This window comes from Erpetoichthys calabaricus, chromosome 18 (assembly GCF_900747795.2).
Source record: "Erpetoichthys calabaricus chromosome 18, fErpCal1.3, whole genome shotgun sequence".
In the NCBI taxonomy this organism is placed as follows: Eukaryota; Metazoa; Chordata; class Cladistia; order Polypteriformes; family Polypteridae; genus Erpetoichthys; species Erpetoichthys calabaricus.
Genome location: NC_041411.2, coordinates 7,899,009 through 7,917,652, shown reverse-complemented (window position 1 = coordinate 7,917,652; position 18,644 = coordinate 7,899,009). Strand labels below are relative to the sequence as shown.

Below are 18,644 nucleotides of genomic sequence, written 5' to 3'. Positions count from 1 at the left end.
TTATGTGTGGTTTGCACCTCTCTCTTCAAGAAGAACTTAATTGTTTTTGTTGAAGTTATCATTCTAAGTGTAACCCAGTAGGACAAGCAGAACTCAAACTCGGGGACTTGATATCACGAAACACCTACTTACGGGGATGCATTGCCCTTTGTAAATTCCTTTGCATAGACTAATGGGTGATGGAATTGGCACATAATATTACTGACACATAGATCCCTTCTGATCAAGACATGTATAATACCAGTAACGGCACACTGTAGGATAACATGCAGTGAATACACTTGACTTATAGTTTTCCAGCTCCTTCTCTGTACGTTTATCATTCGTTTGCTCAGAGGTTGATGCGCTTGCTGCTTCCTGCTTCTCCACCCTAGCAGCCCACTTCTTCTCTTCTTTCGTCGGCATCTTTTCGTGTTAAAACTGATTAAGTCGGTGTTTGTGTTGCAATTACTTAGTACGTTTTATTTAGTTTTTCACTTAAGTCTCCAATCTGCCTCAAGAATGATTTAAGATATGAAGAGGTAGGGGAAGTGACGGCGAAGGTGGTAGGGAATGAGAACGGCGTATGTATGCATGCGCTGCACTGCCAAGAGTTGATTCTACAATAAAATAAAAAAAAAATAAAAAGAGGAATAACCGTGGAGATCAATCTTTGCCCCGAAAGCAGACAGTAGACATCACGTAGTATATGTGTACCAAATTTCAGGTCAATCGGTCAAAAGGTTTGCGTGCTGCAGGTGATTTAAAATCATGGACAGAAAAACGAACAGCCACGGTAGCGTATTATAGAAAGTCTACTGCCTAAGAACAGCCAGCCACATTATCTTTATATATAATCTTCATTTGGATCTTGATCTTTGTTTGTCCGCGAATTCACTGCCTTGTGTGGTGTTCCTGGTGTGTTCAGTAGAGGGCAGTAGTGATGGAGGAGGAGAGGAAGTGAAGGGGAGGATTGTTGGATGAGGTTGGAGTGTGGTGATTAAAGAGGATTGAACTAAAGGAGACTACGTGCTGTTTGTAGTGGCTGAATACACAACACCTTGGTTGTTACTTTTGTTTACAAACACTGTCGACATCACTCTTTGTGTATAGATCTGGCATCAACACCGTGCTTTGTGTTTAGATCTGGCGTCGACACCTGCTTCGTTGTCGAAACTGTGGTTTTTTGTGTTTCTATCGACCGTCGTTGGCAGCACTTCGTCAAAATCGAATGTTCACCCACTTCTTGGAGTCGACAGTCAGAGTATATAAGTTGGGCACACTTCTGTGATTTTCCATCAGTCGGCGTTTGGAGTTCAAGAAAGAAGCATTGGTTCTTCCTTACTCTTTGGATTGCCACAAAGCAACCTGCAAGATTGGAGAAAGGTTGAGAAGAGATCGTGAGAGGAAACGACAGCGTCGTGAAAACGAGACAGACTGTGAACGGAGAGAAGCAGAAATGCTCCTCCACCACCACATAATTACTATTCGGACAGTGATTCCGAGTAGGCCGTTCCTATCGAATCAATGTCCAAGGGTTTTGTTTTGTAATTTTGTTTCCCTTATAAAAAATCATAATGCTGTGCGACGAAGGGCCCAGTTCACGACTGGCAGCCGCATTTAAACAGGGAGCCCTTCACAGACAACTTTAACACGCTCAACGTAGTTGGGCGCACATGGCTAGTTATTATTATTATTATTATTATTACTAGTTTTTGGCCATTCTGCACAAACATTTCTTCTTTTTCTTCTCTGACAATTGGTACAGGATCAGTAGCACTTATACCACCAGATATAACGACAATATTTATGCACAAGGCTATCCTCAGAATCAGAATATCTTTATTGTCATTGTAACAAATACAATGAAATTAGGTGCAGTCCCTGTGGTGTCAAAATATAAATAAAATATAATAAAAAAAAAAGGATAAGAAGAAATAAGGTAGAACACTAATGCACAAGATATCCTCTATTGCACTGCTGCATTGGAGGTGATGAAGTGGCATTGTGCCCTGATAGCAACAGGGTAGAAACTGTTATTCAGTCTGTTAGTCTTTGTTTTCATGCTCTTCTATCTTTTGCCTGATGTCATGAGCGGGGTTTGAGGAGTCTTTCAAGATGTTTTCTGCTTTCCTGAGGCAGTGAGAGCTGTGCAGTTCATCCAGAGAGGGTAAAGAGCAGCCGATGATCTGCTGGGCCGTTGCGCTGGTGTTGTTGCTGTGCTGTTGTGCAGCTGGAAAACCCCACGCAGAGGCAGTAGCACAGGATACTCTCAATAGAGCAGCGATAGAAGGACATCAGCAGTTTTTGGGGGATGTTATTTTTCCAGAGGACTCTCAGGAAATAAAGTCACTGCTGAGCCGCCTTCGCTCTGATGTAGACACTGACAACTGCTTGAACTTAACTGCTGCTGGTTTTTCTGTGTAATGCATACTCTTAGTATTGCACTGCTCTCTGTAGTCCTTGAAAAACATTGTACTGTGCACACGTGACACGTAACTTAACTGGTAATCATGAATGTTTTATGGGCACAGGGGTTTAGTGAGTGCCGCTGTGACTTTTGTGTGGAGCAGCACAATGACTTTCTGGTGAGCTTTTAGGCACAGTATATAAACAAACTTTCAGTATGAAATTCAGGAAGATTGGTTTGACGTCAGTCATTTTCCAACCCGCTATATCCTAACACAGGGTCACGGTGATCTGCTGGAGCCAATCCCAGCCAGCACAGGGCGCAAGGCAGGCAGAAAAACCCCTGGGCAGGGCGCCAGCCTACCACAGGGCACACACACACCAAGCAGACACCAAGGACAATTCAGGATCGCCAATGCACCTAACCTGCATGTCTTTGGACTGTGGGAGGAAACCCACGCAGACACGGGGAGAAAATGCAAACTCCACGCAGGGAGGACCCAGGAAGCGAACCCGGGTCTCCTTGATTTGACGTACATTTTAAAATAAAATACTGTGTATTACAGGGGTGGGCAGATTCAGTCCTGGAGGTCCGCAGTGGCTGCAGGTTTTTGTTCCTACCCAATTGCTCAATAAGAAGCCCTTATTGCTCAAGTAACACTTCTGCTTCACTTTAGTTGTTTCGCTTGTTAAGATTTCGAACCCTTACTGCTTATTTTAGTCTTAAACAGCTGTAGTGTTGGTTTTTAATTGCTCCTTATTAGCAATAACATGCCAATGACAAAAGAGAGCAGCATTTTCCATTTAGCTTATTACCATTTACACCTCTGTGTGTATTTATCGTGCACTATTGGGTTTATATAAATACTTGGGGGGGAAAAAAAGTGAAGCACTGAGAATAACTCGCCTGTTTTAGACTTCAAATCATTTGGATGATATCCTTAGAAAGGAAAAAAATCTTGGATATGACAATGAGCTGACATGGCAGAGTTAAAGCACTAGCCAGCCATGAAATTAAATAATTGACAAGGATTAGTTTTTAATTAAGCAACCACTGCAGCCCTCCAGGACTGAATCTGCCCACCCGTGGTCTATTACTTGAGTAACAGGAAGAATTATTGATTTCCTTAGCCTTCCTAAAATTACAAAATGGGTTGAATGCTAATATTATTTAGGCAAAAGTGTCTCATAGCATTAAATATGATAATTATCTCTTTGGTACTACCTTTTAAAAAAGCTATTTTGACTGTGATTATTAAAAGGTTCATCGAGTTCTACCTCATTGGCTAGCTCAGCCCAGCCTGGTTGAAAAGGACATCAAAAGCAACCTTATTCCCATTGAAGAGGTTCCTGGAATATGTCCAAAGCTGCTGAGGAAGCTGCAGCATCATGGCGTAAAGCACTTTTTTCCAGGTGACAAACTCCATTTTTTTAAATAGCTCATCTCTACAGTGTATAAATTCTAGAGACATCCTACACTCTTGGATCACTTGAAATATCACTGAATAAAATATGTTTGAAGATCTTCTTCTTCTTCTGTCGGCTGCTCCCGTTAGGGGTCGCCATAATGAATCATCTTCTTCCATATCTTTCTGCCCTCTGCATCTTGTTCTGTCACACCCATCACCTGCCTGTCCTCTCTCACCACATCCATAAACCTTCTCTTGGGCCTTCCTCTTCTCCTCTTGCCTATCAGCTCTATCCTTAGTACCCTTCACTCTTTATTCCCAGCATCTCTCCTCTGCACATGTCTAAACCAACACAATCTCGCCTCTCTGACTTTGTCTCTCAACTGTCCAACTTGAGCTGACCCTCTAATGTCCTCATTTCTAATCCTGTCCATCCTCGTCACATCCAATTCAAATCTTAACATCTTTAACTCTGCCACCTCCAGCTCTGTCTCCTGTACCACCGTCTCCAGCCCATATAACATAGCTGGTCTCACTACTGTCCTGTAGACCTTCCCTTTCACTCTTGCTGATATCCGTCTGTCACAAATCACTCCTGACACTCTTCTCCACTCATTCCCTCCTTTTTCACTTCTCTCCCACAATCCCCATTATTCTGTACTGTTGATCCCAAGTATTTAAACTCATCCACCTTCGCCAACTCTACTCCCTGCATCCTCACCATTCCACTGACCTCCCTCTCATTCACACACATGTATTCTGTCTTGGTGGTCCTATTGACCTTCATTCTTCTCCTCTCTAGAGCAGATCTCCACATCCAGAGGGTCAAGGGGTATCTGCTTTTTCACCCTAGAGTTTAAATATGTACCTCCTAAAATTTACATAATTGTTGGACGGAATTTGCAGGAACAAGTCCTCCAATCTCTAGAACCTAGCTTACACCAGTCCTCTATTATTCTTTGAATGGCAGATTTATGTATGCAAATATTTTATATTTCCATCCATTCATCCATCGATTATCCACCGCTTATACGAGGTTGGGTCGTGGGGGGCATCAGCCTAAGCCGGGAAGCCCAGACCTCCTTCTCCCCGGCCACCTCAGGCCCCAGGGAGATATAATCCCTCCAGCGTGTCCTCGGTCTGCCCCGTGGCCTTCTCCCAGGAATTTTATTCCATTTTATATTTGGATGTGTGACAGGAAGTGTATGTCACATTAATTTTTATCTTATTTCTTTATTTTGCTTGCAGTTCAGAAGGAGGTGATTCCAGCTATTTTGGATGGGGCAAGTAATGGTCTGTTGATTGGAAAAGGTGGCTACAGACCTAATGATATCTGTGTATCGGCTCCAACTGGAAGTGGCAAGACTCTGGCATTTGTTATCCCTGTTGTTCAGGTAGATTCTCACCCGTGTTAATGTTAAGTAAAGTACGCTTTTGGTAACCTTCTTCTTCTTGTATACTTAACAGTGTGAAGTTTATTCAGTCAATGATTGCTAACACAAAATGATTTTTTGATGAATTAACTACTAGGGTGTTGTACCATGTTAGCCATTATCAATGTGGTGAGAAGTTAAGCAAAATGACACCTTTTATTGGTGAACTAAAAAAGATTACAGTATGCAAGCTGTCGAGGCAACTCAGGCCCCTTCTTCAGACAAGATATGATGAATTAAATAAATAGTGTTAAATCTGCATTGCAGCATTTCATTTAAATATTACTAAGAGAACACATAAGGATATTGAGTGTGACCATAGGTAAAAACCATTTTTTGTTGTTTTGTTGTTTTTTTTGTTTGTTTGCAGGTGCTGATGCAGCGAGTTGTTTGTAATATACGTTGTTTAGTTGTGTTACCCACCAAAGAGTTGGCACAGCAGGTAAACTTCAGACTTCATTTCAAAAAGTAAACTGAAAAGTATAAATCTGTATCTACAGTCTCAATCTTTGTCAGAGAAAAGTATGAGAGTGTTTCAGAGTCCAACCAACACAAAAACTCTTAAAGGTGGTTAGTTAAAGAGAATCGTGCCATAGAGAGCATGTCAAAAACGTACACTGGTCACCGCTTCAAGTTCTAAACGGCCATGTTGATCTGTTTGTGTTCTGAAGGTAGAAGAGTTTATTACTCACTGCTTTTGTACCCAGGTTCTGTCATAGTTCACATCGTACATTAGTTGTTATGAAACTAAGTAACACCACAATACCAAGCAGGTACAAGAAAATTAAAAGCCTAAATATGAATTCCTGAAGACTTCATATCATCTATATATATATATATATATATATATAAAATCCCTATGTGCGTCCAGGTGTCCGTGTATGGGTGTCTTCTGGTGAAGTGTGCATGCGCGGGGCACGGTGCGATGTGCGATATTACTGTCAGAGAAAGTTAGAGGCGTTTTACGGAAATACAAACCAGTATTACTGCGAGTGAAAATTAAAGGTACATAATACAGTGACGCATATTACAGCCACATACAAGCCAGTATTACTGTCAGAGGAGTTTAAAGGCATATTACCGACGCGCACGCCTGTATTACCGCCAGAGAAAATTAAAGGTATATTACGGATGTATAAGCCAGCGGACGTACAAGACGGTATCCTTCAATAAGGGCGCGTGCAAAAAGGCGAGCCCTTACTCGCCGCGCTCAATTGAGGTTGCCCTTTTGAAGCTCGCCTTTTTGTGCGCGCCCTTATTGAATAGAGCCGTACAAGACAGTATTACTGTCACAGAAAATTAAAGACACACAATACACGGCAGCAGCCCACGAAGAACGGTCAGCTCAGCAAGTAAACATCAACAAAAGAAAGGCTGAAAGAAAGAAAATTACGACCAACAAAAAGAATGAGGTCAAAGTCCCTTGCCATTTAATATAGACTGTTCCTACTAATGTTTATGCACTACTGTTCTAGCGCCCGTTATTGTAATGAGCTAAATGACTAGTAATATAATAAGTATATTAAATGCAAAATCAATACTAGGTAAGCAAAATGTAACCACGAAAGTGCAAAAGAAACCTTCACTCTTATCAGGAAAAAGGTTTTCTAATTAAAATATTTATACATTAAGGTTGACAACAGAACAACCAGATATAATTAACATATATAAACATAAATATACAGTAGGCATATGTAGAAACAGTTTGATGCTATTAAAGTTAATAAAAAGATACATAAGCAAATAAAACAGTCCATAGCGTTTTCAGTTGATTTAGGATGTAGATGAAGAGCTTGACTCCTGAATGTGATTGTTTGACCAGCTGACATGGAGGAGAGGAAAACAAAAATCTCCTGCAATGGGCCATAGGAGAAAAATTAAACCTCTGGAGGGCCACGGTCGGAAGACAGAAATGAGCAAATCAAATAGTTATTTCTGATGGTAATTAAATTCTGCATCGTGAAGTTCAGAATGACCGAGGCCACACTGGGCACAGTTGATACAGTTAGCACAGTTGATAATAAGGTTACCAAGTCCTCCTCATTTCCTTCAGTACCCCTGGTGACTGCAGAATAGAGCGCTTTGAGCAGATGTGGGTGGCCACCACACAGGATGGGAAGCAAAAAACATAAAAAAGAATATATAAAAAATATACATATATTTGAAGATATGTACAATTTTATTTGTTTTTTCATTATGAGTGTCTTTGCTCAATCCTAAACATTACAAACTGCTGTTTTTGCAGGTGTACAAAGTTTTCAATACTTACATCGAAGGCACTAACTTAAAAGTTGTCATGGTTGCCGGCCAGAAACCTTTTGAGATAGAGCAAGCTTCTCTCGTCCAAAACAAGTAAGGCATATTTATGAAAAAAAAAAAACTTATTAAAATATTTCAGTACTTATTTGAAAAGTAAACTTCTGTCTTCTCACCCTGTAGTGGAAATGTAGACTCATTGGAATACATGTGGCCTGGTAATGATGTGTAATTTTATTCCAGGCTTGACGTTGTGTTCAAGGACTAGACTTTAAAAGCTAACATTGTGAATGATTATGAATATACTGTATGAGGGGTTTTACTCTGTTGGTACTTGGGGATTTTTGACAACAAACATTTTTACAAATCAGAGCTGAAGTCTTCTGTTTGTTTGTCATACCGCAGCAGAATAAAAAAAGGATAACAATACGACCAAGGTTACAGCTAAGCTGGCTATACCTCTAGGGCCTTGAAAAAGGCGTATGCACCACATGAATTGTACAGCAGCATGGGAATTAAAATTTTGACTTCAGTATCAATACCATTTTTTTCGACCTCCGTTGTCATCTCCTTTTTTCGGCTGCTCCCGTTAGGAGTTGCCACAGCGGATCATCTTCTTCCATATCTTTCTGTCTTCTGCATCTTGCTCTGTTACATCCATCACCTGCATGTCCTCACTCACCACATCATAAACCTTCTCTTAGGCCTTCCTCTTTTCCTCTTGTCTGGCAGCTTTCAGTACCGGTACCAACACAGTTCCAAAACAAGTAATGGGTAATTCTACAAACCCCTGTCTTACTCCGTCGTGCATCGTGCTTTACTACTTGATAGCTGTGAAGCCGCGGTCATGTTGAAGAAATTAAAGGAGATCCTCATGAAGCAATATAGGGGGCTTCCTTGTGAAGTTCAGATTTAGTATCAGCAATAGTAGAGTCCCCCATGAAGTCCTGATCGCGTCAAAGCTTGTAGTTGCTTTCCTGAAGTCTACAAAACTGACGTTGTTCAACATCTGCAGTAGAGAGTGTCGAGTGAAGTGGGGGATTGAGAGGAAGGCAGACATTTACTTGCAGTACCGAAAATCCAAAAAAGCTGGTATCATACCGTTTTGCAATTTTGGGTTTTTTTGGTACTTTTCCAGTACTGGTATACCATGCACTGGAGAGCTTCTGATATTTTGGAAATTTGAAATGGTACTGCAAAATTGTCACGGATTAGTGTCATTTATCAATCCCTAGTTATCTAACCTGACGTCCTCAAGGTGTCAAAATTAGCAGTTGAAGTCGTCAAGTCGGACACACCACCCATGACTAAAAGTCATGTAAAGTGCAGCCATGCCTTAGTTTGCATAATTTGTTTTCAAAGCCTACGGAAACAGTTATACAGAAGAGGACTATCTTACAGACAGACATCAGTATGTGCATCTCAGGAACTGCAGGTCTGACATTGTGGTCAGCAGCACAGGAGCGCCGCAGGGGACTGTACTTTTTCCGCTCCTGTTCAGCGAACATACATCGGACTTCCAGTACAACTCGGAGTCCTACCACATACAAAAGTTCGCTGACGACACTGCTATCATGGGCTGCATCAGGAGTGGGAAGGAGGAGGAGGAGTATAGGAACCTAATCAAGGACTTTGTTAAGTGGTGCGACTCAAACCACCTACAACTGAACACCAGCAAAACCAAAGAGCTGGTGGTGGATTTTAGGAGGCCCAGGCCCCTCATAGACCCCATGATCATCAGAGGTGACTGTGTGCAGAGGGTACAGACCTATAAATACGTGGGAGTGCAGCTGGATGATAAACTGGACTGGACTGCCAATACTGATGCTCTGTGTAAGGAGAGGACAGAGCCGACTATACTTCCTTAGAAGGCTGGCGTCCTTCAACATCTTCAATAAGATGCTGCAGATGTTCTATCAGACAGTTGTGGCGAGCGCCCTTTTCTACACGGTGGTGTGCTGGGGAGGCAGCATAAAGAAGAGGGACGTCTCACGCCTGGACAAACTGGTGAAGAAGGCAGGCTCTATTGTAGGCACGGAGGTGGACAGTTTGACATCGATGGCAGAGCGACGGGCGCTGAGCAGGCTCCTGTCAATCATGGAGATTCCACTGCATCCACTGAACAGGATCATCTCTATACAGAGGAGCAGCTTCAGTGACAGACTACTGTCACCGTCCTGCTCCACTGACAGACTGAGGAGATCGTTCCTCCCCCACACTATGTGACTCTTCAGTTCCACCTGGGGGGGGTAAACGTTACCATTATACAAAGTTACTGTCTGTTATACCTGCGTTTTTATCACTGTTTAATTTAATATTGTTTTTTATCAGTATGCTGCTGCTGGAGTATGTGAATTTCCCCTTGGGATTAATAAAGTATTCTATCTATCTCTCTATCTATGAAATCTCAATTCATAATATTTATATTAGTATTATTTTTAGTAGTGCTCTTATTACTAGTTTTAAGATATTTTCAAGATCAAATTATAATTTTTGTGTATGTTCATCTAGGATCTTTGGCTGTCAAAGTCTTGCTGATATTGTAGTAGCAACACCAGGAAGACTGGTTGATCATATTTGTAAAACACCAGGATTCAACCTACAGCATCTTCGCTACCTGGTAAGAAAACAATAAGTGAAACAGTAAAATCCTGAAGTTTATAGCTTTGTATTTGTGACTTTGAAAAGATTGAATAATCAGAAACTGTCTGGTAACTTGAAATGCCACCTTTTTAGAAATCCCACTCCTTGGTCATCTGAACTTTGTAATGTAGATTCAAGCCGCACCTACTGCAAGAAACAGGGGGTTGCGTTTTTGGCAAGTATCATTCCCAGAATGGTGCCAAGGAGGCCAGGTATATAAGCATAGTGCATTTATTAAGTTAAACCAAATGGAAAAGACTAAAAAATAAATAAATAAATGTATTGCCCTTCTTGGCCTACCTACATAGTTGTACCTCCCAACTCTGGTCTTGCTATCTCTTTCAGAAATAACATGTATGAGTGATTTTTAAGGAGCAGTCCCTTCTGGAAATTCTATAGTCTTCTGGCCAGAGCTTGTCTTTGTATACCCTGCTCTTCTGTGTTCCTTCATCATTTAATAGGACCAGATACTCCTAGGAACACATAAGTAGCCTATCCTCCATAATATGTTACAGGAGTCTAAACATCCATCCATCCATCCATTTTCCAACCCGCTGAATCCGAACACAGGGTCACGGGGTCTGCTGGAGTAAATCCCAGCCAATACAGGGCACAAGGCAGGAAACAATCCTGGGCAGGGTGCCAACCCACCGCAGGACACACAAACACACCCACACACCAAGCACACACTAGGGCCAATTTAGAATCGCCAATCCACCTAACCTGCATGTCTTTGGACTGTGGGAGGAAACCGGAGCGCCCGGAGGAAACCCACGCAGACACGGGGAGAACATGCAAACTCCACGCAGGGAGGACCCGGGAAGCGAACCCGGGTCCCCAGGTCTCCCAACTGCGAGGCAGCAGTGCTACCCACTGCGCCACCGTGCCGCCCGAGTCTAAACATGAGTCACAGTAATGCCACTTTTCAGGTGGTTGTGGGCAATGTATTCATGATTTATTTCATGTGTGTTTATTTTTTTTTTGTTTCCCCACCAAATAATCGCTGTTTTTTTGTTTACTCCACGCCTGCTTGCATTTCATCTGACAATTTGTGCCTACTCTTAATGCGTAATCATTGCCGGTTTATATTCATACTAGATCACTATACAAAGACATGGCCACAGGCTTCCCCCTAGGTTACAGCCAATGGGGAGAACATGCCAGCTGCAAACTGACAACAACCAGAGATGAGGCACAGACCTCTGCTCTACCCTAGTGCACAATAATCCTTTAACACTAGAATTACCAAAGCCTACGAAACAACTCATAAATCCGTCCCACCTTAAATCCCTTCGCACCTCTCTGTTGGCGTCTTTTGTCTTGTAAGTATGCCGATCAAGACGAGCAGCAAGCAGCCTGCTATCACATCCCCCACCACAGTTTTCTCCGCTCAAGTCTGTTTACCTGCATGTCAGTTGCTTAGAGTTGTATAGAGCGAGAAGTCATGCAAAATGACACCTTTTATAAATACTATATCGTTATTTGGAACACTTGCATTTCATGTGTGTTCCGTGTCTACAACAATCTATGTAAACACATTGTTAAAACAGAAACGTTTTTCATGTTTTAGTAATAATTGACAAAATGTAGACATCTTAATACATAATTCGCCTGCCTCCTCACTCACTCACTCACTCACTCACTCACGTCCGTCCGAAGCCGAATGCGCAGTTGCCTTCTGCGCAGCTGCCCGAAAAAACTTACGAGACCAAAATCCAACCCCAACATCGTGGCAGGCGGCGGATTTAGCCTACGCATTTCGGGATTATTATGCTGAAATCCCAAATCCTTCTGCCCAGGCGTAGGATATTAGCCCCGATCACAGCCAACCCTCACACTCAAAATAATACATAAGAACATACTATTATTAAGTACTTTCAGCGGCAGGAACAACTCCACAGCTATCACAATCATTACACTACCGTCGTCCGCAGATGTTGATGTGTGCGAAGCGAGGTACACATTCTAAGCCGCACACAAATCTCCACAGGTGGTGCCGTACGCATTGTCGTGCGCTGCTGCTGAGATCTGAGTAAAATAAAACGCTGCTGGCCTATTTGCACCAAGCACTGAATGTTCACCACACCATCTGGAGTAATTTTAATGCCCCTTGCATCCTCGCCCTTTCAAAACTGCTTATTCTCGCAACTTGGTGCCAACGGCCACAAACATTCAAAGAGAAAGGCGACTTCGATTAAAGCTCTAGAGGCTTGAAAGGCGATTTCGACTACAGCTCGAGGCCTAATTACGCATTCTGATTCAATTACGCATTCATTCAATACACCTATATCAGGTTTGTGGTGCTTATACTTATTACTATTCCATATTTTACTGGAACATTCATCATTCAATATTATACTATAGGCCTGGAACATTAATCAACTAACAGTACAAGCCTGTACAGTAATGAGTAAAGCGGACTAAAATCATTACAAAAAAACTTCTTCGTTTCTTCTTCTTCTTTTCGTTGATTTGAATTTCTCATTTTTTCCCTTTTACTGCCATAGGCCTACAAAATTATAAAATATGGCAATTTTTATGCACATGACACAAAATAAATTAAGCTTAAAGACTACATGTGTTTCCAAATTCAATGGGCATTCCCTGTCAAACTAGCATTCGCCATGACTATAAACAAGTCACAAGGACAAACATTTGACATGGTAGGAATATTCCTTGCCGAACCCGTTTTCAGCCATGGTCAATTGTATGTGGCTTTTTCAAGAGTCAGAAGGGCGAGTGATGTGAAGGTGCAAGTTAAAGATGGGCCACATCAAGGGAAATTACTACCAAACAGTGAGAGTGTCTTCACAAAAAATGTAGTCTACAGAGAGATTTTACAACTTTAGTTGCATACTGACAGGCCTCCAGTATACAAACAAAAAACGTTGTCATAAATAGCATGTATTTTTTAGTGTATAGTATTTTTCGCCATGATAACGTCATACATATCCCAAACCTCTTAGTTAATTATCATTACTTACATCACTTTCTGATTTATTTCTTACTTATCATTTGTTCTTCATACACTGCTGACACAAACTCGTGCCCGTTTCATCTTACGTTGTCGAAACGGGCTTTTTGTCTAGTGAAGTGTATAATGTGTGAAGCCTGAAGTCCAGATATCAAGTGGGGGGATGTGATAGCAGTCTGCTTGTCTTGATCGGCACATTTACAAGACAAAAGACGCTGATGGAGAGGTGCGAAGGGATTTAAGGTGGGACGGATTTATGAGTTTTTTCGTAGGCTTTGGTAATTCTAGTGTTAAATAAAATACAAAACAGTTTAGCGTACTGTATATGGCCCACGAGAGATGGTAACTTGAAGCGTCAGGGAGGTATATACAGTATGTATTAACAGACCCAGTGAAAAACCTGAGCCATATTCCATCTAAATCATGACACTGGCTTGCATCAGAATATGTTATAGAATGCCACTAATTTGTGGTTAGAATTGGTCAGGGTCAGTCAGAGTGACTTTGCGTTTTCCTAATGAAACAACAAGAGAGATTGGTGTATCTGTACTCCATGTAGAGTGGAATTTGTTTCCCTTATTTGTATTTACATTGGGATACGTAAGAAATTATGTTTTGTGTTTTATGTTGTGTTTCTTTTTGAAATTTATGTACAGTATTTAAAATGTGTGTGCAGTTTGTTGCTTTTTATAGGGAAATGCTTTTAATAAAATAAGTTATTAATGAAAAAAGATTTTACATGTATAAACCTCAAGCTTATTTGTGTTGACATTTTAAAAAGCACTAAAGAATATACAACAGCATGCTTTGTGATTATTTTTCAATGGTTGACTATAATTCAGAGTATCAATAAATAATTGCTGCGGTGGGCTGGCACCCTGCCCGGGGTTTGTTCCTGCCTTGCATCCCGTGTTGGCTCCAGCAGATCCCTGTGACCCTGTGTTAGGATATAGCGGGTTGGACAATGACTGACTGACTGAATAAATAATTGGCAGGTCTGTGGCAATTATAATTTCAGAATGATGTTAATCTTCTGAGAGTGTTAGTCAGCCTTCAGCCTTTGTTAGAATTCGGGCTGTAAAAGACTGAAATGCATGGGGTAAGCTGCAGATAAAATCACTGTGCCTCCTCAGATAATTGATGAAGCTGACCGTATGATCGACAGTATGCATCAAGACTGGTTGAGACAGGTAATGAAGGCTGTTTACCAAGGAGATTCAAATGTCCAGCCTGGCTCCTTGTTTAGAAGGATGGATCCCGGTCCAGTCACTGCAAATAGGTGAGTCGGTACAGTTTAGCTTCCATAACAATGTCTGTTTTATTTTTTCTTGAACTTTCGTGATTGTATTCTTATTTCCTATAAATAAACAAACTTTGCAACTTAGGTTTCTTCATGTGTAGCCTGTAGATAAACTACCACTGTCACTCTCATTTACTGCTAACTTTAAAGCCTTTCACTCACAACTTACTTAGTTGAAGAGCTCCAAATAAGTAATCAAGTAAAACTAGCCAACCCGCGGCGTAGCATACGCCGCATAATTATTTATTGATGGGTGAACACTTCCTGAAAGGCACAGTTGTCCAAATGGGGTGGGTTTGAGGATACGACTGTGAGTGAATGAAAAGATGGAACTCTGGAGAGAGCAACATACAATTGTCCATGACTGAAAACTGGTTTTGGCTGATACAGGCATATCTTTTTTGAAAGTTTGTCCCTGCGCCTTATTAATTGTCATTGCAAAGGCCAATCTAACAGGAAATTGTCTGCGTGTAAAAGTAAAAGGCAAATTTGAATCTGATGGGGTCAGGGAAATCCGGGGAATATGGACAGTTTGTGAGGTAGCAGCTGCAAGTGTTTTACACTCCAGTACATTGCGGTGAATGCTGGTAACAGTCAGTCTAGTGCCATTACAGAGATTTCTTGCTGGCATGAGGTTTCTGAGAAGCATGATTACTGAACCAATTTTAATTTTGAGTTTATGCGGAGGCATGCCAGTGGGAGTAAGACTGCTAAGAAATTCTTCGGGGAATGAAAGTTGATGTGCGGGATCGTTTGTGACGATGGAGTCAACGCTGGTGAAAGTTACTTCGTCGGTAGGGATAAGTTTCAGTACCTGTTCATTAAGGTGTAACGAGTCTTCGTTGGTGACGCTTAATATAGCTCGCATACTGAGTTGTTCCGGAGTCACAGTTGAGAAGTCGATGTTGCCACATCATTGTTGAACAGGATCAGAAATAAAACCGAAAAGAACAATGAAAAGTCAACATGGCTCGGAGGTGCATGTGGACTGTAGTAGAGACGAAAGTGACTGAGGCGGTGTTTGGTGAGGTGCTGCGTGCCTCAAGAGCGAGGGTGGACTCGGGAGGAGGGTTAGAGTTGGTGGGCGGGGCTCTGTCGTTCGTATCCCATGGTCTTAGAGTTGGTGGGCGGGGCTCTGTGTGTTGGCGGGCGTGGCTCTGTCGTGCGTATCCCATGGTCTCTGTCTTGCATGCCATGGTCGGCTGCTTAGTGAATTGTTGGTGGGCGGGGCTCTGTCTTGCGTGCATCTTGCTTGCCATGACTTAGTGAATAATATATATAGATGGTTAATAATGCCCATCCTTCCAAAAGGAAATAAAAAAATCACATTTAATTCAGTAGTTATTAATGTTTTGTGTAATAAATAGGAACAAGTTTTACAATAGTTTCTTTTTGTCTTGTTATATGACAGTTATTGAAATAAAATACGTTTGTTTCTGTCACATGGTATACAGTTGATTTAGGGGAAAAAAAGCTGTTAAGATAATGCCATACAGAATCATTTCACCCTTTTTACTGCTGGAGAAACCGCAACATGGCACAGAACTGCGGGTTGCTGTTCATGCTGTCTCCTTAGGATTTTTCTCAATGATTCGGAGGAATTAGAAAAAATTCATCTGACAGTCTATGTCATGTTTTTTTGGTTGTGTTGAAAATTACTTAAATTTCTGCTTTCACAGTTTTTCCCAGCTGCAGATGCCTCTTCAGAAGCTTCTGTTTTCTGCTACTCTAAGCCATAATCCAGAGAAACTGCAGAAACTGGGGCTTTATCTGCCTCGTCTGTTTACCTCAAACTACAGCAGAAAGGAAAATTCAGAGCTGAACGCCAGCACCAAGGAAAGTGATGCTGTGAAGTCAGAAGAAAAAATTAACTTCCCCAAGGGTCTCACGGTAAGTGTGATATTTTTATTTATTTATTTTTTGGTTGTTTAAGGAAAAGGGGAACTGCTGGAATTGAATGTCAGCTTACAACTTTGATAACTACAATCCCAAGTGATCCTTTTAATTCTAGTGAAAGATGATAATTGGTTTATGTTTTTGAAGCTTTTTTTCTTTTTTGGTAAGTTCTAACAGTTTGTGTCAAAGAAGATGCATCTCATTCTCTGTAGTTTTATATAGTTCTGTATTATGAACAACTGCACAGCTATTTTTGTAATTTTTGATATTATTATCAAGGTTATTCTGGAAGAAAATAATAGACATTTTTGTGGCGGGGGTGCTAAAATGGAAAATGTTTTGTCAGAAAAGCAACTAGCCCCTTTTCACACCACCAACGCCCAGCAAACCCACCCCAAGAAAAGGGGTGACGTGAAGGTGTTTCCTGTCTGGTTCAGAGAATACAGGAAACAGTGTTTTTGAACTTTGATTTCAAATAAACACTGCAGCTGCACATCACGAGAGCTTTTCTTGCTTTCTTCATTTATAAGGGTTTACCTCCTTGGAAAAGAATTATAGATTCATGACATTCCCACAGTGTAGTAGGAATTTAAGCATAAAAGTATGTAGTGAAGTCCAGTGCCTTAACCACTAAAAGCACACTGCCAACTTATTTTGAGTGTACATTTTGGAAGGCATTTCTGCCATTTCCGATTTTATTGATCAGAAAATCCGAAGTGACTTTTATTAAGCGGGCTGTGTGGTTTTAGTGTAAGCATTTCCTCAATGCCTCATACCCCCCATTTTAAAGCAGCATTGACAAATACATATACAGTATATCATGATGGTGAAGAAATAACATCAACTTGTCTTTGTGAAAGTGTATCCAAAGAAAAAATAATGCAGACAAAGGAAGGTCATGCAGACTGGAAGGTTGTGGAAATTGAAAACAGTAGGGTAGGTCCATGAGGCTGTCTCATTTAGCTGCTGCATCAACATGCCACCCAGAAATGTGTTTTATGTAGAACTTGATAATGTAATTGAGAATTTTATTTAAAGAGCAACAATCCAATTTTCGTAGAGCAAATTGGATAGAGTCTGGATGTTAACATCACACTGAGCACTGGAGCGCCGCAGGGCTGTGTGCTTAGTCCTCTGCTCTTCACCCTGCTGACTCATGACTGCACAGCCATGCACAACACCAACCACATCATCAAGTTTGTGGATGATACGACGGTGCTGGGACTGATAAGCAGGGATGATGAAAAAGCATGCAGAGATGAGGTGGAACGGCTGTTTGCATGGTGTGAAGACAACAATTTATCTCTCAATGTCGATTCAGAAAATCACATCCTGCCCACATCCCACTCAAGATTAACAGTTTAGATGTGGAGACTGTTAGGAGTACCAAGTTGCTTGGTGTGCACATAACTGAGGAACTTACGTGAACACATAACACCTCATCACTAATCAAGAAAGCTCAGCAGAGATGACACTTCCTGAGGCGACTGAAGCGAGCAAGTCTTCCCCCTTCTATACTCACCATGTTCTACAGAGGCACCATTGAGAGTGTTCTGACCAGCTAAATCACGGTCTGGTATGGCAACTGCAACATATCCGAACACAAGCGCCTACAAAGGATAGTGAAGACAGCAGAGAACATTATTGGGGTGCCTCTCCCTCCACTACAGGACATATTTTACAAATGCAGTGTCAGCATTGTGCAGGACCCCTTACACCCCTCACATGGACATTTCACACTTCTGCCATCCAAGAGAAGATACTGCAGCATCACAGCCAGATCTGCCAGGCTGCAGGAGAGTTTTTACCCCCAAGCTGTTAGACTCCTTAACACCAGGCTGCCCCCTGGGATCTTCCACACGGCCTCAACCACCTCGAAAAACAGAACTTTTATACATGCGAACCACTGTCCTGTAAAGACGAGTGTGCAGGTAGAAAAGAACTGAAAATCTCCTACTGACCTTTAAGGATTTTGACATTCTTGATATCCTTCTGCTGTGAAACATTCTGACCTGTCATTGTTTACACATCTTAAACAACTATTATCATACACTGATCATTTCTGTATTATCTATATCTATTATTTACTATTTATTTATTTATTTATTTATTGTATTACATATCTATTGACTATATTTATGTAGATTGCAAATACCACACATTGCATCTATGTTCATATTGTTTACTACACATCAATATTGCTGCTACTTTGTCTTGTCTTTGCACAATTTTAAATTTTAATAAAATTTTAAATTTTAATATTAATTCTATTTTTAATTTATTATTTGCACTTCATGTTTTTACACTGTGGACCCTGAACTTCGCAATTTCGTCTCTCTGTATAC

General features: G+C 41.2%; 1 protein-coding gene across 1 annotated transcript in view; it reads left to right on the top strand.

The window, feature by feature from the left end:
- Positions 1–18,644, top strand: part of ddx51 (DEAD (Asp-Glu-Ala-Asp) box polypeptide 51) — a 33,579-nt gene that overhangs the window by 4,178 nt on the left and 10,757 nt on the right. Inside the window, exons 4-10 of the mRNA XM_028824040.2 lie at positions 3,651–3,801; positions 5,046–5,191; positions 5,601–5,672; positions 7,476–7,582; positions 9,998–10,106; positions 14,237–14,382; positions 16,083–16,293. Of these exons, the coding sequence (XP_028679873.2) occupies positions 3,651–3,801; positions 5,046–5,191; positions 5,601–5,672; positions 7,476–7,582; positions 9,998–10,106; positions 14,237–14,382; positions 16,083–16,293 (942 nt within the window). The remainder of the gene's footprint in view (positions 1–3,650; positions 3,802–5,045; positions 5,192–5,600; positions 5,673–7,475; positions 7,583–9,997; positions 10,107–14,236; positions 14,383–16,082; positions 16,294–18,644) is intronic.